At 42.0% G+C, this 26,426-nt stretch overlaps 1 protein-coding gene across 1 annotated transcript; it reads left to right on the top strand.

Moving 5' to 3' along the window:
• Positions 1-954: 954 nt before the first annotated feature.
• Positions 955-26,128, top strand: LOC115185028 (receptor-type tyrosine-protein phosphatase S-like; the record flags this gene model as incomplete). The annotated part of the gene is made up of 8 exons (XM_029745671.1): positions 955-1,078; positions 5,691-5,866; positions 10,063-10,086; positions 13,602-13,721; positions 14,093-14,247; positions 23,761-23,865; positions 24,217-24,397; positions 25,946-26,128. Coding segments are annotated over 8 exons (1,068 nt in total), but the record flags the coding sequence as incomplete, so codon positions are not given.
• Positions 26,129-26,426: the final 298 nt, after the last annotated feature.

The raw sequence follows: 26,426 nt of genomic DNA, 5'->3' as shown, positions 1-26,426 counted from the left end.
TGTATATAGCCTCCACATTGACTCGGTACCGGTACCCCCTGTATATAGCCTCCACATTGACTCGATACCGGTACCCCCTGTATATAGCCTCCACATTGACTCGGTACCGGTACCCCCTGTATATAGCCTCCACATTGACTCTGTACCGGTACCCCTGTATATAGCCTCCACATTGACTCGGTACCAGTACCCCCTGTATATAGCCTCATTATTGTTATGTTGTTGTGTTAACGTTACTAATTATAATTTTTTAACTTTACTTTATTTGGTAAATATTTTCTTAACTCTTCTTGAACTGCTCTGTTAGTTAAGATCTTGTAAGTAAGCATTTCACGGTAAGGCCTACACTTGCTGTATTCGGCACGTGTGACAAATGGTTTGATTTGATTTGAGTAGTTGATAAATCCAATGTGAAAAGTGATAAAACTATAGTGTCCTTAACTAGCAATAAAAAGTAAATCCATTCTTCTCTAATTAAACATCTCACCATCATTTCTGAATTACACTTGTAACGTGGTCAGTAGGCTACAGTAACCTACTTCAGAGGGGGGGGGGGGGCAGGTAGCCTACACACCCACTGGCAAAGATTTCCAGCTTACGGGCAGATCCTGGAATAAGTTTCTGAGTGACAAAGTGAGGGCTTTGCATAGGCGCTTTGTTGCGAATTTTGTGAGACTGGAGAAAAAAAAATCTCAGGAACATAAAAGAACCGGTTCCCATGTTTTTAAAATAACGGTTCTGTTCCGCAACAGTATAGATCACTTTCGTTTTCGGTTCGGGTTCTGTTCCTTAAATCATTTAGTTATCTCCCGGTTTTCTGTTCTGTTCCCTGAACCGGTTCCAACCCTTGCTTATTACCCTTTGACCTCTGTGTTATAGTCCATTGACCTCTGTCCAGCAGTACACCTGGGAGCATTTTAATCAAAACTCTAACCTCTAACCTCTGTGTTGTAGTCCATTGACCCCGGACAGCAGTTCACCTGGGAGCAGTCTAACCTAGAGGTCAACAAGCCAAAGAACCGCTATGCGAACGTGATTGCCTACGACCACTCCAGGGTTCTACTCTCCAGCATCGAGGGTAAGTTGGCAGTCACACACATACACGCTAACGTCTTCGCCTACGATTACTCCAGGGTTCTACTGTCCAGCATCAAGGGAGAGACACACACACACACACACACACTTTTCTTGTTTTATTCTGGGACAGTCTAAAAGTTCCTTCGCTGTCTTAATATGATATTCCCACTGAGCAGAAGCATTTATCTAAAGTGACTTACAGTACAGTGAGTGTATGCTGTTTTTTTTGTAAAGCAGAGAGAGAGAGAGAAAGCGAGAGGGAGGGGCCCTGGCAGCTCCATAGGGGAGAGGAGGAAGCCATGGGTGGCAAAGCCCAGACAGATTACTCTTATCTGGGCAGAGCATGTATGAGAGCAGCCCCTCCACCTCCTCGGTCCTGGAGCTCTCTTCTCTGTTTGTCACACACACACAAATTAACATACAAGCATACACTTTCCTTCTATCTTTCTCTCTCTCACTCACGCACACACACACACATTCTGACTCTCGCACACACGGACGCACGCACACACACACACACACACACACACACACACACACACACACACACAGACTCTGCCAAGCCTGCAGAGCCAGTGAGAGATGGGAAGTCATCTCAGCTCTGTTTTCAACCAAGCTGCACAGCAGCCTTACTTCTGTTACTCCTATCCAGTCAAGTTATACACCCAAACACACATCAAAGCCAATAGACAGGCTGCTGGTTTGAGAGACTGACTGTGGATGAACATATATTTCTTCTACCATTACCTTATGTTAATGTTACTTCACATTTTGAACTAGCATACTGTGTGTGTGTGTGTGTGTGTGTGTGTGTGTGTGTGTGTGTGTGTGTGTGTGTGTGTGTGTGTGTGTGTGTGTGTTGTGTGTGTGTGTGTGTGTGTGTGTGTGTGTGTGTGTGTGTGTGTGTGTGTGTGTCTGCTCGCAAGCATGTGTGCGTGAGAGGGAGAATGAGGGAGAGAGAGAGAGCATAGTCCCAACGGACCCTAGTTCACTATATAGGGAATAGGGCTCTGGTCTAAAGTAGTTCACTATATAGGGAATAGGGCTCTGGTCACTAGTAGTTCACTATATAGGGAATAGGGCTCTGGTCTAAAGTAGTGCACTATATAGGGAATAGGGCTCTGGTCACTAGTAGTTCACTATATAGGGAATAGGGCTCTGGTCTAAAGTAGTTCACTATATAGGGAATAGGGCTCTGGTCTAAAGTAGTTCACTATATAGGGAATAGGGCCCTGGTCACTAGTAGTTCACTATATAGGGAATAGGGCCCTGGTCACTAGTAATTCACTATATAGGGAATAGGGCCCTGGTCACTAGTAGTTCACTATATAGGGAATAGGGCCCTGGTCTATAGTAGTTCACTATATAGGGAATAGGGCTCTGGTCACTAGTAATTCACTATATAGGGAATAGGGCCCTGGTCACTAGTAGTTCACTATATAGGGAATAGGGCTCTGGTCTAAAGTAGTTCACTATATAGGGAATAGGGCTCTGGTCTATAGTAGTACCACTATATAGGGAATAGGGCTCTGGTCACTAGGGTATCAGGGAGGGCTGTTTATTAGTTATATAAACTGACCTCAAAAGATACATCAAGAGCTTTGTGACCTGCTTTCTGACTAGAATCAGGTCAGGGGTGTGTGTGTGTGTGTGTGTGTGTGTGTGTGTGTGTGTGTGTGGTGTGTGTGTGTGTGTGTGTGTGTGTGTGTGTGTGTGTGTGAGACACAGTGATTTGGGGGATTATGGGCATAAGGCACAGATGAACATGACTGATCCTGAATGAAACAGACACATCCCCTCCCATACAAACTGGTTATCAGCTGAGATAGTAACACAAACTCCTCCCATACAAACTGGTTATCAGCTGAGATAGTAACACAATCCACTAACTAACACATCCACTGTACATGCAGATTGATTGATTGATTGACTACTTTGATAATCCCCAAGGGGCGGCTGATCTGATTATCTGACCGAGTTAACAGTAAACATTACACTCTGTAGTTAAACATTACACTGTTGTTAAATATTACACTCAGAAGTTAAATATTACACCGAGTAGGTAAATATTACACTCAGTAGTTAAATATTACACTCAGTAGTTAAATATTACACTGTTGTTAAATATTACACTCAGTAGTTAAATATTACACTGTTGTTAAATATTACACTCAGAAGTTAAATATTACACTGTTGTTAAATATTACACTCAGTAGGTAAATATTACACTCAGTAGTTAAATATTACACTCAGTAGGTAAATATTACACTCAGTAGTTAAATATTACACTCAGTAGTTAAATAATACACTCAGTAGTTAAATATTACACTCAGTAGGTAAATATTACACTCAGTAGGTAAATATTACACTGTTGTTAAATATTACACTCAGTAGTTAAATATTACACTCAGTAGTTAAATATTACACTCAGTAGTTAAATATTACACTCAGTAGGTAAATATTACACTCAGTAGGTTAATATTACACTCAGTAGTTAAATATTTTTACACTCAGTAGGTAAATATTACACTCAGTAGGTAAATATTACACTCAGTAGTTAAATATTTTTACACTCAGTAGGTAAATATTACACTCAGTAGTTAAATATTACACTCAGTAGGTAAATATTATTACACTCAGTAGTTAAATATTACACTCAGTAGGTAAATATTACACTCAGTAGGTAAATATTACACTGTTGTTAAATATTACACTCAGTAGTTAAATATTACACTCAGTAGTTAAATATTACACTCAGTAGGTAAATATTACACTCAGTAGGTAAATATTACACTGTTGTTAAATATTACACTCAGTAGTTAAATATTACACTCAGTAGGTAAATATTACACTCAGTAGGTTAATATTACACTCAGTAGTTAAATATTACACTCAGTAGTTAAATATTTTTACACTCAGTAGGTAAGTATTACACTCAGTAGGTAAATATTACACTCAGTAGTTAAATATTTTTACACTCAGTAGGTAAATATTACACTCAGTAGGTAAATATTACACTCAGTAGGTAAATATTACACTCAGTAGTTAAATATTACACTCAGTAGTTAAATATTATTACACTCAGTAGGTAAATATTACACTCAGTAGTTAAATATTACACTCAGTAGGTAAATATTATTACACTCAGTAGGTAAATATTACACTCAGTAGTTAAATATTATTACACTCAGTAGGTAAATATTACACTCAGAAGTTAAATATTACACTCAGTAGGTAAATATTACACTCAGTAGTTAAATATTACACTCAGTAGTTAAATATTACACTCAGTAGTTAAATATTACACTCAGTAGGTAAATATTACACTCGTAAATATTACACTCAGTAGTTAAATATTACACTCAGTAGGTAAATATTACACTCAGTAGTTAAATATTACACTCAGTAGTTAAATATTACACTCAGTAGTTAAATATTACACTCAGTAGGTAAATATTACACTCACTAGTTAAATATTACACTCAGTAGGTTAATATTACACTCAGTAGGTAAATATTACACCCAGTAGGTAAATATTACACCCAGTAGGTAAATATTACACTCAGTAGGTAAATATTACACTCAGTAGGTAAATATTACACTCAGTAGTTAAATATTACACTCAGTAGTTAAATATTACGTAGTTAAATATTACACTCAGTAGGTAAATATTACACTCAGTAGGTAAATATTACACTCAGTAGTTAAATATTACACTCAGTAGTTAAATATTACACTCAATAGGTAAATATTACACTCAGTAGGTAAATATTACACTCAGTAGGTAAATATTACACTCAGTAGGTAAATATTACACTCAGTAGTTAAATATTACACTCAGTAGAAAATATTACACTCAGTAGGTAAATATTACACTCAGTAGGTAAATATTACACTCAGTAGTTAAATATTACACTCAGTAGGTTAATATTACACTCAGTAGGTTAATATTACACTCAGTAGTTAAATATTACACTCAGTAGTTAAATATTACACCCAGTAGTTAAATATTACACCCAGTAGTTAAATATTACACTCAGTAGAAAATATTACACTCAGTAGGTAAATATTACACTCAATAGTTAAATATTACACTCAGTAGTTAAATATTACACTCAGTAGGTAAATATTACACTCAGTAGGTTATTATTACACTCAGTAGGTTAATATTACACTCAGTAGGTAAATATTACACTCAGTAGGTAAATATTACACTCAGTAGGTAAATATTACACTCAGTAGGTTAATATTACACTCAGTAGGTTAATATTACACTCAGTAGGTAAATATTACACTCAGTAGGTAAATATTACACTCAGTAGGTAAATATTACACTCAGTAGGTAAATATTACACTCAGTAGGTTAATATTACACTCAGTAGTTAAATATTACACTCAGTAGTTAAATATTACACTCAGTAGTCTGAAAACCATAAAGACATTACAAATGTATCCCTCCCTCCCTCCACCCTTTCTCTCTCTCCCTACCTCTTTCACTCTCCCATTCTTTCTCTCTCTCCCTACCTCTCTGTCTCCCCCGCTCTCTCTCTCTCCCTCCACTTCTCTCTCTTTCCCTCCCTCCCACTTCTCCCCCCCCCCCCCCTCCCCTCCAGGTATCCCAGGCAGTGACTACATCAATGCTAACTACATTGATGGCTACCGTCGCCAAAACGCCTACATCGCGACGCAGGGCTCTCTCCCCGAGACCTTCTGTGACTTCTGGAGGCTGGTTTGGGAACAGCACACGGCCAACATCATAATGATGACCAAGCTAGAGGAGAAGTCCCGGGTAAGGACTGACATCCCATGTTTAATACAGTTCAGAGGACAGTTAGAAATCAATAGACTTGTTAGAAATTACGTTTTTTTTTACATTTGAGTGATTTTTAGCAGACAGCCTTATCCAGAGCTATTTATAGGAACAGTTAGTGTCAGATCATTGTAATGATTGGGGGAAGGAGGACAGATCATTGTAATGATTGGGGGAAGGAGGACAGATCATTGTAATGACTGGGGGAAGGAGGACAGATCATTGTAATGATTGGGGGAAGGAGGACAGATCATTGTAATGATTGGGGAAGGAGGACAGATCATTGTAATGATTGGAGGAAGGAGGACAGATCAGTGTAATGACTGGGGGAAGGAGGACAGATCAGTGTAATGACTGGGGGAAGGAGGACAGATCATTGTAATGACTGGGGGAAGGAGGACAGATCAGTGTAATGACTGGGGGAAGGAGGACAGATCATTGTAATGACTGGGGGAAGGAGGACAGATCATTGTAATGACTGGGGGAAGGAGGACAGATCATTGTAATGATTGGGGGAAGGAGGACAGATCAGTGTAATGACTGGGGGAAGGAGGACAGATCATTGTATTGACTGGGGGAAGGAGGACAGATCATTGTAATGACTGGGGGAAGGAGGACAGATCATTGTAATGATTGGGGGAAGGAGGACAGATCATTGTAATGACTGGGGGAAGGAGGACAGATCATTGTAATGATTGGGGGAAGGAGGACAGATCAGTGTAATGATTGGGGGAAGGAGGACAGATCATTGTAATGACTGGGGGAAGGAGGACAGATCATTGTAATGACTGGGGGAAGGAGGACAGATCATTGTAATGATTGGGGGAAGGAGGACAGATCAGTGTAATGATTGGGGGAAGGAGGACAGATCATTGTAATGACTGGGGGAAGGAGGACAGATCATTGTAATGACTGGGGGAAGGAGGACAGATCATTGTAATGATTGGGGGAAGGAGGACAGATCAGTGTAATGACTGGGGGAAGGAGGACAGATCATTGTATTGACTGGGGGAAGGAGGACAGATCATTGTAATGACTGGGGGAAGGAGGACAGATCATTGTAATGATTGGGGGAAGGAGGACAGATCATTGTAATGACTGGGGGAAGGAGGACAGATCATTGTAATGATTGGGGGAAGGAGGACAGATCAGTGTAATGATTGGGGGAAGGAGGACAGATCATTGTAATGACTGGGGGGAAGGAGGACAGATCATTGTAATGATTGGGGGAAGGAGGACAGATCATTGTAATGATTGGGGGAAGGAGGACAGATCATTGTAATGATTGGGGGAAGGAGGACAGATCAGTTGGTGGTCAATGTGGATGGAGATAGAACTATACTATGTCCTGTACAGTGTTGTACCCACTAATGTAAACGTACAGTGTGGATACAAGTTCCTCTGGTGTGGATGGTCAGGGGACCACAGGAACATAATTGCTAATCATTTGTAGACTGCAAATTGACAACAACAAGCCCGAACAGATTCAGTATAATACTAGACTTAAACAGAATCATTTCAAACTTTGTTTACATTTCTAAACCTGTATGATGACGTATATCTCTTTATTATGCGTTTGAATACTTTTGGAACAGATTTCCGAAATTAAAATCAGTTGGAGCTGATTTGCTGGTGTTTTTTTTACAGTCTTTTATTTTCTAAGAATAAATAAATAAATGTCTGTATTGTTTTTTGGGAGGCTTATAAAACTTGGGGTGGCCAAATAACATGCGGGGGCCAGTTGGTGAACCCCGCTGTATATTATGTGTGTATACAGCAGTATGACTCTCCTATTAGGACTTTAAATAATCATGTATTTTCTCCCTCTAACGTGTTTCTAACATGGTGTTGTCACCTTTAGTCTTCAGTGTCTCTTCTAACCCCATGTAGAAACTAGGTACAACTTTCTCTTTCCACCATGCTTCTACTAATACTATGCTTATACTGTAGTACTGTCATGTACTATGTACTACCATGACTAGTAGTACTGTCATGTACTATGTAGTACTATGACTAGTAGAACTAACATGTACTATGTAGGACCATGACTAGTAGTTCTACCATGTTCTATGTAGTACCATGACTAGTAGAACTAACATGTACTATGTAGTACCATGACTAGTAGTACTACCATGTTCTATGTAGTACCATGACTAGTAGAACTAACATGTACTATGTAGTACTATGACTAGTAGTACTAACATGTAGTATGTAGTAGCATGACTAGTAGTACTAACATGTAGTATTATGACTAGTAGTACTACCATGTACTATGTAGTACCATGACGAGTAGTACTACCATGTAGTACCCAGACTATATATCCATGTACATATATGGCTATGTAGTACCATGACTAATAGTACTACCATGTACTATGTAGTACCATAACTAGTAGTACTAACATGTACTATGTAGTACCCAGACTATATATCCATGTACGTATATGGCTATGTAGTACCATGACTAGTAGTACTACCATGTACTATGTAGTACCATGACTAGTAGTTCTACCATGTACTATGTAGTACCATGACTAGTAGTACTACCATGTACTATGTAGTACCATGACTAGTAGTTCTACCATGTACTATGTAGTACCATGACTAGTAGTACTACCATGTACTATGTAGTACCATGACTAGTAGTACTACCATGTACTATGTAGTACCATGACTAGTAGTACTACCATGTACTATGTAGTACCATGACTAGTAGTTCTACCATGTACTATGTAGTACCATGACTAGTAGTACTACCATGTACTATGTAGTACCATGACTAGTAGTACTACCATGTACTATGTAGTACCATGACTAGTAGTTCTACCATGTACTATGTAGTATCATGACTAGTAGTTCTACCATGTACTATGTAGTACCATGACTAGTAGTACTACCATGTACTATGTAGTACCATGACTAGTAGTACTACCATGTACTATGTAGTACCATGACTAGTAGAATTACCATGTAGTGCCCAGATTATATATCCATGTAAAGTTATGGCTATGTAGTACCATGACTAGTAGTACTACCATGTACTATGTAGTACCATGACTAGTAGAATTACCATGTAGTGCCCAGATTATATATCCATGTAAAGTTATGGCTATGAGTACCATGATAATACTAATAGTTTAGGTAGTTTAGTAGAAACTTCTTCTAGGCTGCTACTAATACTATGCTTATACTGTAGTATCACCATGGTATTACCATGACTAGTAGGATTGCCATGTAGTACCCAGAGTATGTAAATATATATATATATATACTTAATATTGATCCATATATGACCATATATTTATAAATATAGATGTATTTATCTATATATTTACATGAAAACAAAAAAAACAAATATATATATATATATATATATATATATATATATTTTTTTTTATTATTATTATTTTTTTTCATGTAAATATATAGATAAATACATCTATATTTATAAATATATGGTCATATATGGATCAATATTTAGTTATATGGATAAATATATGGTTATATATGGATAAATATTTGGTCATATATGGATAAATATATGGTCATGTATGGATAAATATATGGATATATATGGCTAAATATATACATAGATACATCTATATGTATAAATATATGGTTAAATGTATAGTAATATATGGATAAATATATGGTTATACATGGATAAATATATACATAAATACATCTATATGTATAAATATATGGTTAAATGTATAGTTATATATCAATAAATATATGGTTATATATGAATAAATATATGGTTATATAGTATATAGTTATATATGGATAAATATATGGTTATATATGAATAAATATATGGTTATATAGTATATAGTTATATATGGATAAATATATGGTTGTATATGGATAAATATATGGTTATATATGGATAAATATATGGATATGTATGGCTAAATATATGGCTCTGGTAGTACCATGCTAATACTAACAATAGTACTAATATTGTAGTATTACCATGTACTATATAGTACCATTTAAATAGCAGTACTAATACTGTGGTAGTAATGTACTGTAGTGCTGTGTGGTAGCTGCTGCCATGTCTCTTTTTCAACTCTCTCTCTCTCTGTTTATTTCACCCTGTCTGTCTCTCTCTCTCTCTCTCTCTCTCTCTCTCTCTCTCTCTCTCTCTCTCTCTCTCTCTCTGTCTGTTTCAGATGCCCTCTTATTTCTTCTCCAAGGCAAGACATCCCTCTCTCCTTCCTCCCTCCTTTTAAAAACCCTCCCCCATATCCCTCTCTCCTTCCCTCCCTCCTTACCCTCCACCTATCCCTCTCTCCTCCGCTCCCTCCTTTACCCTCACCCCTATCCCTCTCTCTCCTTCCCTCCCTCCTTTACCCTCCCCCTATCCCTCTCTCCTTCCCTCCCTCCTTTACCCTCCCCCTATCCCTCTCTCCTTCCCTCCCTCCTTTACCTCCCCCCTATCCCTCTCTCCTTCCCTCCCTCCTTTACCCTCCCCTCTATCCCTCTCTCCTTCCCTCCCTCCTTTACCCTCCCCTATCCCTCTCTCCTTCCCTCCCTCCTTTACCCTCCCCCTATCCCTCTCTCCTTCCTCCCTCCTTTACCCTCCCCCTATCCCTCTCTCCTTCCCTCCCTCCTTACCCTCCCCCTATCCCTCTCTCCTTCCCTCCCTCCTTTACCCTCCCCCTATCCCTCTCTCCTTCCCTCCCTCCTTTACCCTCCCCCCTATCCCTCTCTCCTCCCTCCCTCCTTTACCCTCCCCCTATCCCTCTCTCCTTCCCTCCCTCCTTTACCCTCCCCCTATCCCTCTCTCCTTCCCTCCCTCCTTTACCCTCCCCCCTATCCCTCTCTCCCTTCCCTCCCTCCTTTACCCTCCCCCTATCCCTCTCTCCTTCCCTCCCTCCTTTACCCTCCCCCTATCCCTCTCTCCTTCCCTCCCTCCTTTACCCTCCCCCTATCCCTCTCCCTTTAACTCTCTTACTTCACCTCTGCTCACATGTTTTCTGATCACACAATATATTATTTTCTGTCTGGTTTTTAAACACACTGAGAATGACTGAAATGCTCTTCTGAAACCACTTTTGGAGACTCAACAAAATGCACGTTGTCCACTAGTTCACGTTGCACGTTGTGTGTTGTGTTCTTTGGATCTCGTTCAAGGTTGGGTCTACTTCCATTTCAGTTCAGTCCGTTCCTCTTCAAGAAGAAGAGATAGTACCATTTATTATCCATTAGATTTGTTATTTCTTCTCAAGTCTACAATTGGGATTTCAGTTCCTGTCCTGAATTGGCTGAAAAGAAATGAAACTGACCCAAAACGTTGTCTGTTTAATCTGGACTGTAGCCACTGTCCATCCATGTTAGGCTAGGTAGCTACTGTATATTACATAGCTAATAGCACATTAAAGAGCTGAGCTCTTAGACTGTATTAGACTATTAGACTGTACCATATAGCTTCAATACATTAGCATTAGACTACATATACAGCACATTAGGGTGCTACAATATGATATATTTACTCCAGTCATTCCCTGGTGTGTAACCCAGCTTCTCAGTAGAAATGCTATGGTCACATCCCAAATGTCACCATGTTCCCTATATAGTGCACCACTTTTGACCAGAGCCCTATGTCCCTGCAATAGGCCTGCGTCCTGTCCAGGGGGGTGTCCTGGCACATCAAGATGTCTCTCTACAGAAACAGGAGATAGACTAGTGTCCTGTCCAGGGGGTGTCCTGTACATCAAGCTGTCTCACTACAGAAACAGGAGATAGACTAGTGTCCTGTCCAGGGGGTGTCCTGTACATCAAGCTGTCTCACTACAGAAACAGGAGATAGACTAGTGTCCTGTCCAGGGGGTGTACTGGTACATCAAGCTGTCTCACTACAGAAACAGGAGATAGACTAGTGTCCTGTCCAGGGGGTGTCCTGTACATCAAGCTGTCTCACTACAGAAACAGGATATAGACTAGTGTCCTGTCCAGGGGGTGTACTGGTACATCAAGCTGTCTCACTACAGAAACAGGAGATGGGCTCTTGTCCGTTCTGGCTCGGACAAGGCTACTTATAAAGGGAATATAGTGCCATTTGGGACTATGTATACTATAATCAATATAATCCCAACGTCTCAACCCTTAGGAAACCAGTACAGTATAAAGCTATATTATAATCCCAGTGTCTCAGCCCTGTGGAAACCAGTACAGTATAAAGCTATATTATAATCCCAGTGTCTCAGCCCTGTGGAAACCAGTACAGTATAAAGCTATATTATAATCCCAGTGTCTCAGCCCTGTGGAAACCAGTACAGTATAAAGCTATATTATAATCCCAGTGTCTCAGCCCTGTGGAAACCAGTACAGTATAAAGCTATATTATAATCCCAGCGTCTCAGCCCTGTGGAAACCAGTACAGTATAAAGCTATATTATAATCCCAGCGTCTCAGCCCTGTGGAAACCAGTACAGTATAAAGCTATATTATAATCCCAGCATCTCAGCCCTGTGGAAACCAGTACAGTATAAAGTTATATTATAATCCCAGCGTCTCAGCCCTGTGGAAACCAGTACAGTATAAAGCTATATTATAATCCCAGCGTCTCAGCCCTGTGGAAACCAGTACAGTATAAAACTATATTATAATCCCAGTGCCTCAGCCCTGTGGAAACCAGTACAGTATAAAGCTATATTATAATCCCAGTGTCTCAGCCCTGTGGAAACCAGTACAGTATAAAGCTATATTATAATCCCAGTGTCTCAGCCCTGTGGAAACCAGTACAGTATAAAGCTATATTATAATCCCAGCGTCTCAGCCCTGTGGAAACCAGTACAGTATAAAGCTATATTATAATCCCAGTGCCTCAACCCTTAGGAAACCAGTACAGTATAAAGCTATATTATAATCCCAGTGCCTCAGCCCTGTGGAAACCAGTACAGTATAAAGCTATATTATAATCCCAGTGTCTCAGCCCTGTGGAAACCAGTACAGTATAAAACTATATTATAATCCCAGTGCCTCAGCCCTGTGGAAACCAGTACAGTATAAAGCTATATTATAATCCCAGCGTCTCAGGGAAAGAGAACAGATAATTACAGAGTAGCAATGGCCAGAAACACCAGAATCCAGTCTGGACGAGTGGAATGCAGAGCAGGCCTCCCCACTGGCTTTGATGTGAAACTGGATGGATCAGCTCATCCACATCGTTTGGTTTGGCCTGATTCTGCCATGGGCTCTCCAGGGGATTTCTGTGATTTTCTTCCCTTAGCTCCCTGTGGTTTCTGAGGCTGGAAAAGAACTACAAATCTGTCTGCTTGTTATGTGGAATTGTATGTGGTGCGGTGCTAAAGCATGCTGGGGTTTGCTGTTTGCATATTTGTAGAGGTTAGCACAACATCCTGTGACCACTTATAGCTAGTTCAGTATCTGATAGATAACTTAGAATAACACCTGTCTTTCTCTCACACACTGTACCTGCGCACACACACACACACACACACACACACACACACACACACACACACACACACACACACACACACACACACACACACACACACACATACACATACACACACATATACGCATACACACACACACTGTCTCTCTCTCCTCTCTCTCATATTCTCTGTAAAAAAAACACACACGTTCTCTCTCTCATTTTGTCTCTCTCTCTCTCTATCTCTTTTGCTGTGTGTTTTGACCCCCCTCCGCCCCCTCTGACGTTGTCTCTCTCTCTCTGCAGGTAAAATGTGATCAGTACTGGCCTACCAGGGGAACAGAGACATACGGGCTGATACAGGTTACTCTGCTGGACACTGTAGAGCTGGCTACATACTCTGTTAGGACCTTCGCTCTCTACAAGGTGTGTGTGAGGGGGGGTCGTGTGTGCGTGTGTGTGTGGGTGAGAGAAAGAGAGAGACACAGACAGACGGACGGACGGACGGACGGACGGACGGACGGACGGACGGACGGACGGACGGACAGACAGACAGACGTGTGTTTTATGTGTTTACTTTTTGTGTAACCTCCTCTCCTCTCCTCTCTTCACCTCTCCTCTCCTCTCTTCACCTCTCTTCACCTCTCCTCTCTCCTCCCCTCCCCTCCCCCCCTCCTCTCCTCCTCTCCTCTCCTCTCCCCTCCTCTCCTCTCCTCTCCTCTCCCCTCCCCTCCCCTCCTTTCCTCTCTCCTCTCCTCCCCCTCTCTCCTCTCCTCTCCTCTCCTCCCCTCCTCCAGAGTGGCTCCAATGAGAAGCGTGAGATTCGTCAGTTCCAGTTTACAGCCTGGCCGGACCACGGGGTCCCCGAACACCCCACCCCCTTCCTGGCCTTCCTACGCCGGGTAAAGGCCTGCAGCCCTCCAGACGCAGGACCCATGGTCGTTCACTGCAGGTACCATCTTTACGGATTCTATTACTTGAAAGTTTCCTGTGGGTAAGGAATATTTCGGGAATTTTCATGTCTCTCCGTCGATTCCCATTTTTTTGTTGAAGCTGGGCTGAAGCACGTCTGGGAACACTTTCTTTCCATTGATCTGTTACAGTCTGTTTGACCTTCGTTCACCTATAGGTCAACACTGGAGGTTTAGTCAGCAACACAGTGCAGAAATATGGATCAGGTAAACAACATTCTGTTTTGTACAGAGATTCATTGGTAAATTGGGAGGTGCCGGAAACAGAAAGTGAGTGACTCTGATTTACCTGGAACGCCTAGCAGAAAAAACCCTTTATAATAAAGCATAGCATTATCATGGCTCTGGTTATAGTGATGTAGAACAGTGGAGTACATGACTCTGGTATAGTGATGTAGAACAGTGGAGTACATGACTCTGGTATAGTGATGTAGAACAGTGGAGTACATGACTCTGGTATAGTGATGTAGAACAGTGACTCTGGTTATAGTGATGTAGAACAGTGGAGTACATGACTCTGGTTATAGTGATGTAGAACAGTGGAGTACATGACTCTGGTTATAGTGATGTAGAACAGTGGAGTACATGACTCTGGTATAGTGATGTAGAACAGTGGAGTACATGACTCTGGTATAGTGATGTAGAACAGTGGAGTACATGACTCTGGTTATAGTGATGTAGAACAGTGGAGTACATGACTCTGGTTATAGTGATGTAGAACAGTGGAGTACATGACTCTGGTTATAGTGATGTAGAACAGTGGAGTACATGACTCTGGTATAGTGATGTAGAACAGTAGAGTACATGACTCTGGTATAGTGGTGTAGAACAGTAGAGTACATGACTCTGGTATAGTGGTGTAGAACAGTAGAGTACATGACTCTGGTATAGTGGTGTAGAACAGTAGAGTACATGACTCTGGTATAGTGATGTAGAACAGAGGAGTACATGACTCTGGTATAGTGATGTAGAACAGAGGAGTACATGACTCTGGTATAGTGATGTAGAACAGAGGAGTACATGACTCTGGTTATAGTGATGTAGAACAGTAGAGTACATGACTCTGGTTATAGTGATGTAGAACAGTGACTCTGGTATAGTGATGTAGAACAGTAGAGTACATGACTCTGGTATAGTGATGTAGAACAGTGGAGTACATGACTCTGGTATAGTGATGTAGAACAGTGGAGTACATGACTCTGGTATAGTGATGTAGAACAGTGACTCTGGTATAGTGATGTAGAACAGTGGAGTACATGACTCTGGTATAGTGATGTAGAACAGTGGAGTACATGACTCTGGTATAGTGATGTAGAACAGTGGAGTACATGACTCTGGTATAGTGATGTAGAACAGTGGAGTACATGACTCTGGTATAGTGATGTAGAACAGTGACTCTGGTATAGTGATGTAGAACAGTGGAGTACATGACTCTGGTATAGTGATGTAGAACAGTGGAGTACATGACTCTGGTATAGTGATGTAGAACAGTAGAGTACATGACTCTGGTATAGTGATGTAGAACAGTGACTCTGGTATAGTGATGTAGAACAGTGACTCTGGTATAGTGATGTAGAACAGTGGAGTACATGACTCTGGTATAGTGATGTAGAACAGTGGAGTACATGACTCTGGTATAGTGATGTAGAACAGTGGAGTACATGACTCTGGTATAGTGATGTAGAACAGTGGAGTACATGACTCTGGTATAGTGATGTAGAACAGTGGAGTACATGACTCTGGTATAGTGATGTAGAACAGTGACTCTGGTTATAGTGATGTAGAACAGTGGAGTACATGACTCTGGTTATAGTGATGTAGAACAGTGGAGTACATGACTCTGGTTATAGTGATGTAGAACAGTGGAGTACATGACTCTGGTATAGTGATGTAGAACAGTGGAGTACATGACTCTGGTATAGTGATGTAGAACAGTGGAGTACATGACTCTGGTTATAGTGATGTAGAACAGTGGAGTACATGACTCTGGTTATAGTGATGTAGAACAGTGGAGTACATGACTCTGGTTATAGTGATGTAGAACAGTGGAGTACATGACTCTGGTATAGTGATGTAGAACAGTAGAGTACATGACTCTGGTATAGTGGTGTAGAACAGTAGAGTACATGACTCTGGTATAGTGGTGTAGAACAGTAGAGTACATGACTCTGGTATAGTGATGTAGAACAGAGGAGTACATGACTCTGGTATAGTGATGTAGAACAGAGGAGTACATGACTCTGGTATAGTGATGTAGAACAGAGGAGTACATGACTCTGGTTATAGTGATGTAGAACAGTAGAGTACATGACTCTGGTTATAGTGATGTAGAACAGTGACTCTGGTATAGTGATGTAGAACAGTAGAGTACATGACTCTGGTATAGTGATGTAGAACAGTGGAGTACATGACTCTGGTATAGTGATGTAGAACAGTGGAGTACATGACTCTGGTATAGTGATGTAGAACAGTGACTCTGGTATAGTGATGTAGAACAGTGGAGTACATGACTCTGGTATAGTGATGTAGAACAGTGGAGTACATGACTCTGGTATAGTGATGTAGAACAGTGGAGTACATGACTCTGGTATAGTGATGTAGAACAGTGGAGTACGTGACTCTGGTATAGTGATGTAGAACAGTGACTCTGGTATAGTGATGTAGAACAGTGGAGTACATGACTCTGGTATAGTGATGTAGAACAGTGGAGTACATGACTCTGGTATAGGGGTGTAGAACAGTGGAGTACATGACTCTGGTTATAGTGATGTAGAACAGTGGAGTACATGACTCTGGTATAGTGATGTAGAACAGTGACTCTGGTATAGTGATGTAGAACAGTGGAGTACATGACTCTGGTATAGTGATGTAGAACAGTGGAGTACATGACTCTGGTATAGTGATGTAGAACAGTGGAGTACATGACTCTGGTATAGTGATGTAGAACAGTGGATTACATGACTCTGGTATAGTGATGTAGAACAGTGACTCTGGTATAGTGATGTAGAACAGTGGAGTACATGACTCTGGTATAGTGATGTAGAACAGTGGAGTACATGACTCTGGTTATAGTGATGTAGAACAGTGGAGTACATGACTCTGGTATAGTGATGTAGAACAGTGACTCTGGTATAGTGATGTAGAACAGTGGAGTACATGACTCTGGTATAGGGATGTAGAACAGTGGAGTACATGACTCTGGTATAGTGGTGTAGAACAGTAGAGTACATGACTCTGGTATAGTGATGTAGAACAGTGGAGTACATGACTCTGGTATAGTGATGTAGAACAGTGGAGTACATGACTCTGGTATAGTGATGTAGAACAGTAGAGTACATGACTCTGGTATAGTGATGTAGAACAGTGGAGTACATGACTCTGGTATAGTGATGTAGAACAGTGGAGTACATGACTCTGGTATAGTGATGTAGAACAGTGACTCTGGTATAGTGATGTAGAACAGACGGTCCGGTGAAAAATTTAGCCTTTTATAAACGCATTTCATGCAATTTTACATCATTTTAGATGACTGGAGACTTTAGCATAATCTTCTTTAATACCTCATAAATGCTTGAAATGACATGTTACTTTGACACTGAGAATGTGAGCTCATTAAAAACGACCTCTTGTTGAATCCATCAATAGTTTCGGTCTAGGTGTGTGGAGGAGACAATATGAGGAGGAAGTTGTTGTCCTAAACAAGCCTTCCAGTTTCACTGACTCACCCAATGATGTGCAGCTCACTCACCAGCGATGACTTATACCCTTGTGTCAAAAGCCTCTCTCTCTCTCTCTCTCTCTCTCTCTCTCTCTCTCTCTCTCTCTCTCTCTCTCTCTCTCTCTCTCTCTCTCTCTCTCTCTCTCTCTCTCTCTCGTTTTACTTTGTTTGTTCAACAGGCCTATTTGTTAGTTGATAACTCGGTGACAGACAGACAGACAGACCATAGAAAGGGTGAATGCCGTTGTAATTCTGTGAGAGATACCAGCTTCACTCTCTCACCACAGCAATGGCCACACGTTGGTCTATACAGGTTACGATGTTGCACAAACCATAAACACGGGCCGGCCCCCAAAACAAACCAATTCTTAGAATATCAGACAAGTTTTCACATTGCAGAATTACAGAGGAGGCAACTTGAATTACAGTTTTTTCCAACTGCTTACACACAATATCTTTTCATGTCACACGATTTTTGAAATCTCTCACTCAAAGTGCAAAACTACACACCAAATATCCAAAACCATAAGCTATTTCTCAGCCTTTGACTCAGTTGTCAATTGCATAAAACAATTTTTTCAAAACACTACACACAATTCTCTACCTAAAACCCAAAAATCTAACAGGAAGTGACTTGCTTTCCTTTTCCAAACAACCAATTAAAATGCTACACTTATTCATCAGGTCACACACACAATAGGACAGAGTGCAATTACCAATGTCCCTGGACAGCGTGGGGGTAATATAACTATGTGTGCTGCCATCACTCAAAACGGGGTCCTCCATCACAATGCCACACTGGGTCCGTACAACACCGGCCATATGCTCACTTTTCTGGATGCAATTTACACAATACTTGACCCTGATCCAGATCAGGAGCCTGCTAGATTTGTGGTTTTATGGGACAATGTTAGTTTTCACCGGGCTGTTCTGGTCCAAAACTGGTTTGCCACCCATCCACAATTTGTAGTTTTGTACCTACCCCCATATTCACCTTTTCTAAATCCCATAGAGGAATTCTTCTCAGCCTGGCGCTGGAAAGTGTCTGATCGCCAACCCTATGCCCGCATGCCGCTTCTCCAGGCAATGGAGGATGCATGTGGGGACATAGAGGTTGCCTCTGTCCAAGGTTGGATACGCCATGCTAGGAGATACTTCCCTCCATGTTTGGCAAGAGAAAACGTATCTTGTGATGTGGACGAAGTATTGTGGCCAGACCCAGCCCGGAGAAGAGATGAAGCGTAGCTTAGCACTGGTGACTGCCCCCCCCTACCAATTCCTGGACTGCCCCCCCCCCCTACCAATTCCTGGACTGCCCCCCCCGGGACCCCACACACACAATTGTGTTCTTTACTGTATTCTAAAGAATATACTTTTGGTTTACATATGTTTATGGTTTTGTTGTATGCTACTGTATACAACAGTAATGTTTGACCTAATAAATATTTTCTGTTTCTACATTACATTGGTGTTTACAGTGTACTTGTTACCCCTCTCAGCAGATTACTTTCACTGTAGAACATTGTATTGAAATGTAGATATAAGCCTATGAAAGACCAAAGAGCTTTACATTTAGAACAACAGTGTTTACATGGTATATCCAAAAAATGTACTATTATGAAAGCAGTGTTTGCCATTTGATGCAAAGGCTTCATTCTGACATGTGTTTATGGCATTTTGAATGCAGTGTTACATTTTGAAGGAGATGTGAGGCATTTTGCATTTTGTGTGCAGTTTTGGGAATTGTGTGTAGAGTAAAAAAAAAAAGGAGAGACAGTTTTGAAAACGTGTGGAAGCAGTTGGGAAAAAAACTGTAATTTTATTAGAATTGTTACATTGCAAACAAGGAAAATAATTGTTCATGCCATGATAGGTTCCGGATCCTGGTAAATGGATTCCGGAACGAAACACTCCAAAATTGAGAGGAGCCGGATCCTGTTTCCGGCAGAATCCGGCTCAAATAAAGCAATGGTTCTGTAGACACATCAAACCAGGTTTCAGTGATTTCATTTGTCAAAGACCCGACCAAATATCTTGACTTTGTCCATCACTGGCCAAGTTCATGGCAGCAGTGTAACAACAAGCATACAGTAATACCCAGGAAACCCAGAACTGAGTTACGGGTTCTTCACGTTCAGTTCTGTCAACTGAAATTCCATTCAAACAATAGAAATCATATATATATGAATCTCCTGAGCTTAAATGAGATTGACCTTTTACCCAGACAGAAACCCCAAACACTTCTCATTGGCAAAACAAGCTGCATTCCTCCATAACAATATTGGTTTACGACGAGCAACGGGGTATTTACATTAGTGGATTTTACCGTTTACTCTGTACTCTCTAAGCTTTACACACACACACACACACATTTGGGTTCAGGAGTTGACAGTCCCAGTGCGTTGTCTAAACGGTGTGCTTTATGAACCCTGTCATTAGAAGGATGGGCTGGCTCCCACTGTGGAATGGAATAGACATGGAGAATACTTATCTTCCTCTTACTCAGCAAGTCAGAGAGGGAGGGAGAAGGGGTGAGAGAGTGTGTGTGTGTGTGTGTGTGTGTGTGTGTGTGTGTGTGTGTGTGTGTGTGTGTGTGTGTGTGTGTGTGTGTGTGTGTGTGTGTGTGTGTGTGTGTGTGTGTGTGTGTGTAACAAGGAAGCTGCCAGTGAGATGGAGTGTGTAACAGGATTATAGGTGAATTAAATTAGCTTATTTACAGTAACAATAGTCAATCTCTCTCTATCTCTCTCTCTCTCTCTCTCTCTCTCTCTCTCTCTCTCTCTCTCTGTATCTCTCTCTGTATCTCTCTCTCTCTCTCTCTCTCTCTCTCTCTGTATCTCTCTCTCTCTGTATCTCTCTCTCTCTGTATCTCTCTCTCCCTGTCTCTCTCTGTCTCTCTCTGTATCACTCTCTGTATCAATTCAATTTAAGGGCTTTATTGTCATGGGAAACATGTGTTAACGTTGCCAAAGAAAGTGAAGTAGATAATATAGAAAAGTGAAATAAACAATCAAAAGGAACAGTAAACATTATACATACAGAAGTTCCAAAAGAATAAAGACATTAAACTGATAATGGCAGCAGGCTGATTATGCTAAAGTCATGTGAACATCTTACTCTGCTCAGGGTCACGTGTGGCTCAGTTGGTAGAGCATGGTGTTTGCAATGCAAAGGTTGTGGGTTCGATTCCCACGGGGGACCAGTACGAAAAAAAAAGAAAAAAAAATGTATGAAATGTATGCATTCACTACTGTAAGTCGCTCTGGATAAGAGCGTCTGCTAAATGACTAAAACATTTAATCTTAATCAGCGTAAAAAGGTCATAATCGAAGTAAACACAGGCCTGGTTTTCTGAGCTATCTTTTAAACGATTAGGACATTGTAAACATCTTGAATCGGCGTTCCAGCGGTGTATTTGATCTGAGCATCAGCCGAGCGAACCTCCCTGTTACGCGCGAGAGAGTTCAGAACAACTTTAAATATGCATCTTAGAAATAGTTTTCACATATAAAGTTTGTGTCCAAACTCAGAATCAAATACGATTCACAAAAATAACATGGTCGCTGTGGTTGAATGTTCATTTTTATTGCCGATTTTCTGCGTTTATCAGTGTCATCAGGTAGTCTGATTTCAGATGTGTCCATATAAACAGGATTATTAGGGAAATGGTTCTTCTTGCAAAGCATGTAAATGTTTTAAACTAACTATTATGTTCATCTATTGTGTGCATGTAACCGTACTGGCTGACTGTCTGGGTTTGAGCATAGGATAGAGCTCTGTGTGTGTGTGTGTGTGTGTGTGTGTGTGTGTGTGTGTGTGTGTGTGTGTGTGTGTGTGTGTGTGTGTGTGTGTGTGTGTGTGTGTGTGTGTGTGTGTGTGTGTGTGTGTGTGTGTGTGTGATCATTTTACTCTACTTGTACCAGAAATCTTCACAAGAATAGTAAACCAATTAAAATTCTGAGAAGTGAGGACATTTTGCCGGTCCTCACTTGTGAAAAGGCTATTTTAGGGGTTAAGGTTAGGGGTTGGGGTTAGAAAAGGGGACTGACGTCTGTTACCCACAAGGGTGACAGGGTGCCTTCTTCACAACAGCTCCGACGATGTGAAGCTTGGATGGGACAACGGTGTTGAACACTCAGCTACAGAACAGCATTCTCACATACTGTAGGTGTTCCTCTTGTCTAGGTGGGTGAGGGCAGTGTGGAGAGCAAATGAGATTATGTCATCTGTGGATCTGTTGAGGCGGTATGTAAATTGAAGTGTGTCTAGTGTATCTGGGTTTATGGCGATGACGTGTGTCATAACCAGACTCTCAAAGCACTTCATGATTCCAGATGTGAGTGCTACAGGGCGGTAGTCATTGTGGCATGAAGCCCTAGAGTTATTAGGAACAGGAATGATCCTGGTCATCTTAAAACATGTGGGGATTACAGACTGGGACAAGGAGAGGTTGAAAATTACAGTGAATATGCCTGCCAGCTGATCTCAGCATGCTCTGAGAACGCGCCCTGGAATAGCGTCCGGCCCCGCGGCCTTGCGAGCGTTGACCTGATTTAAGACCTTACTCACGTCGGCCTCGGAGAGAGATATCACCCAGTCTTCTGGTTCGGCAGGGGGCATGTCATGCCAAATAGTGTCCCCTTTTACGTCACAATGGGATTCTATGAGTTCTAACTTCTGTTGCTAGGGCTGTTGCTAGGGCTGTTGCTAGGGCTGTTGCTAATTGTTTATGGAATCCCATTATGACGTAGAGCGGGACACTATTTGGCATGACAGGCCCTCACGCACGGTACGGTGTTGTTGTTGTTATCGAAGCATACAATGAGTTGAGTTGCTCTAGAAAAGAGGCATGGATGGGCAGATCACGGCTGGGTCTTCCTTTGTAATCCGTAATGGACTGTAGTCCCTGTCCACGACTGGGTCTTCCTTTGTAATCCGTAATGGACTGTAGTCCCTGTCCACGACTGGGTCTTCCTTTGTAATCCATAATGGACTGTAGTCCCTGTCCACGACTGGGTCTTCCTTTGTAATCCGTAATGGACTGTAGTCCCTGTCCACGACTGGGTCTTCCTTTGTAATCCATAATGGACTGTAGTCCCTGTCACATCACGACTGGGTCTTCCTTTGTAATCCATAATGGACTGTAGTTCCTGCTACATCACGACTGGGTCTTCCTTTGTAATCCCTAATGGACTGTAGTTCCTGCTACATGCGGCGGGGGGGGCGGAGCCTGTGTAGTATGAGTCCACCTTAATCCTATAATGTCCTTTTGCTCTTTTGATGACTCTGTGGAGGTCGTAGAGGGACTTCGTGTGTGTGTGTGTGTGTGTGTGTGTGTGTGTGTGTGTGTGTGTGTGTGTGTGTGTGTGTGTGTGTGTGTGTGTTAATGCGTGTGTGTGTGTTAATGCGTGTGTGTGTGTTAATGTGTGTGTGTGTGTGTGTGTGTTAATGTGTGTGTGTGTGTGTGTGTGTGTGTGTGTGTGTGTGTGTGTGTGTGTGTGTGTGTGTGTGTGCGTGTGTGTGTGTGTGGACTCCGTTAAAAGCGAGTTAGTTGCTGTCGACATGTTGCTGTTGACTACAGACTGTAGAAGGATGAATCATTACAGCTCCATTTAGTTCCAGGTTACCCATCGGCCCTGCAAGTAGTACTGGGATAACGTCTCTGCAATGGAGCTTTGTTTTAACACGTCATCCTACAGATGATACTGTGACACATAGACTAACTGTTGGAATGATTATGCACCATGTCTCTTGTTCCCTCCTCCCTTGTTTTTAGTGCTGGAGTGGGCCGGACTGGTTGTTTCATCGTGATTGACGCCATGGTGGAGCGAATCAAACACGAGAAGACAGTTGACATCTACGGTCACGTGACCCTCATGAGGTAAATGGGATGTTGAATCACTTTTGGGGGGAAATCTCTCATCCAATAAGCGTTCATTTTCAGAACGTTGAATTAATTACCACTGTAGAGACCACGTAGGAGCAGCCACACATCATTTTTTACAGACACATGTCGTTTTTTACAGACACATGTCGTTTTTTACAGACACATGTCGTTTTTTACAGACACATATCGTTTTTTACAGACACGTAATTTTTTGCAGACACATCATTTTTTACAGACACATGTCATTTTTCAGACTCTTTACAGTAAATGCTAACTGAAACCAGGACTATGTGATTACCAGTGTTTACCAGTAAATGAACCCTGACTGAAACATTCAACTTTTAGGTCCCAGCGGAACTACATGGTGCAGACGGAGGATCAGTACGCCTTTATTCACGACGCGCTGCTGGAAGCCGTCACCTGCGGCAACACTGAGGTTCCGGCGCGGAACCTTCACGCCTACATCCAGAGGCTGACCCAGATAGAACCGGCGGAGAACGTCACGGGCACGGAACTGGAGTTCAAGGTACGTTGTAAAGGTTGTAGGGTTCTGTGGTGCTGTTCTAGGGAGAAAAAAACGTTGTGTCTTTGAGATCCAGGGCCGGCGTACCTCCTTGCCCGTTCAAATCAAATATTTAAATATTGATAATTTATTGAGACGTGCGACGAAAGCAATAGATAAAGTGTCCGAGCGAGCAACACAGTGCCCCCTCTGTCTCAGTATGTGTAGACCATGTACCTGATGCTGTCTGGTCAGTGAAACAGCTCCCCTCTGTCTCAGTATGTGTAGACCATGTATCTGATGCTGTCTGGACAGTGAAACAGCACCTCTCTGTCTCTCTACATGTAGACCATGTATCTGATGCTGTCTGGACAGTGAAACAGCTCCCCTCTGTCTCTCTACATGTAGACCATGTATCTGATGCTGTCTGGACAGTGAAACAGCTCCCCTCTGTCTCTCTACATGTAGACCATGTATCTGATGCTGTCTGGACAGTGAAACAGCTCCTCTCTGTCTCAGTATGTGTAGACCATGTATCTGATGCTGTCTGGTCAGTGAAACAGCGCCCCCTCTGTCTCAGTATGTGTAGACCATGTATCTGATGCTGTCTGGACAGTGAAACAGCGCCCCCTCTGTCTCAGTATGTGTAGACCATGTATCTGATGCTGTGTGGACAAGAAGGGTATAACATGTTAACGCCGTGGCACGTCATGACTGGTTGTGTTCATGCCACATTAAAAGGTGATCCATTTCTCCAGTTAAATGACATGTCTGAACTATAAAAACCTAGAAAGAAACATGGAGGACGTAGGAGGTCCCGTGAACAAAACGTGTCCCCTTGTGGAAATGACATGTGTGTTCCATTGACTTCCTGTAGTTTCCTCTCTGTCCTTCTCTAATGAGCCGTTGTTCTTTCTCACCCGAGTCAAGCAACGGTCACACTGTGTGTGTGTGTGTGTGTGTGTGTGTGTGTGTGTGTGTGTGTGTGTGTGTGTGTGTGTGTGTGTTTTCGCTGACGCAGGATAAACGCTGGTTCACATGTGTGTGTCGAGACAGCCAGGGGGCCTGTGGTTTCCTCTCCCACTTCCCCCCCCCCTCTTCCTCCTCCTCCCCCTCTCTTCTCTTCTTCCTCCCCCCTCCACCCCCCTCTTCCTCCTCCTCCTCCCCCTCTCTTCTCCCCCCTCTCCTCCTGTTTGATAGACTCTGTGCAAACTGAACTGTATAGCGGTCATGCTCTGTTCTACTATGTCATGATATAAGCCATATCTTATCTTGTTATAACACACTATGTCATGACATATCGCGTCCCACAGCATCTAGCCAATGCTATGGTCAAGCTTAAATATTAAGCCATGCACTGTTCTGTTCTGCTGTGTCATTCTATATCACATTATTACATGATGTGTAGCTATGTCACATTATAACACCCTATGTCACCACCCTCCCCTTTTTAATGCTTGACCAGTGTGAAGGCCCACACTTCCCTTCTCCTCTCATGTCATATCTTATGATACAATATGTAATGCTATGTCACATTATAACAACCTATGTCATCTCCCTCCCCCTCCATAGCGGTTGGCCAGTGCGAAGGCCCACACCTCCAGGTTTGTGAGTGCCAACCTGCCGTGTAACAAGTTCAAGAACCGTCTGGTGAACATCATGCCCTATGAGTCCACCAGGGTCTGTCTGCAGCCAATCAGAGGAGTGGAGGGGTCAGACTACATCAACGGCAGCTTCATAGACGGATACAGGTGAGGAGGGAGCGGGTCAGACTACATCAACGGCAGCTTCATAGACGGATACAGGTGAGGAGGGAGGGGGTCAGACTACATCAACGGCAGCTTCATAGACGGATACAGGTGAGGGGGGAGGGTCTTACAGTATCAGGCAACTTTAAACGATCAAAGACACACATTTCTTTCGAAAACAGCAGACATTTATTTGAAATTGTCTATTGATTGGATGTGTCCATTGACAAAAACATTTGTATAGGTCATATAAGAGAGGTTAGAAAGAGTTATTGTAATACAGTGCTTCTCAAACCTCTCCTCTG

This window comes from Salmo trutta, unplaced genomic scaffold (genome assembly GCF_901001165.1).
Source record: "Salmo trutta unplaced genomic scaffold, fSalTru1.1, whole genome shotgun sequence".
NCBI lineage: Eukaryota > Metazoa > Chordata > Actinopteri > Salmoniformes > Salmonidae > Salmo > Salmo trutta.
The sequence above is the reverse complement of the archived record's forward strand: the minus strand, read 5'-3'. Positions and strand labels throughout refer to the sequence as shown.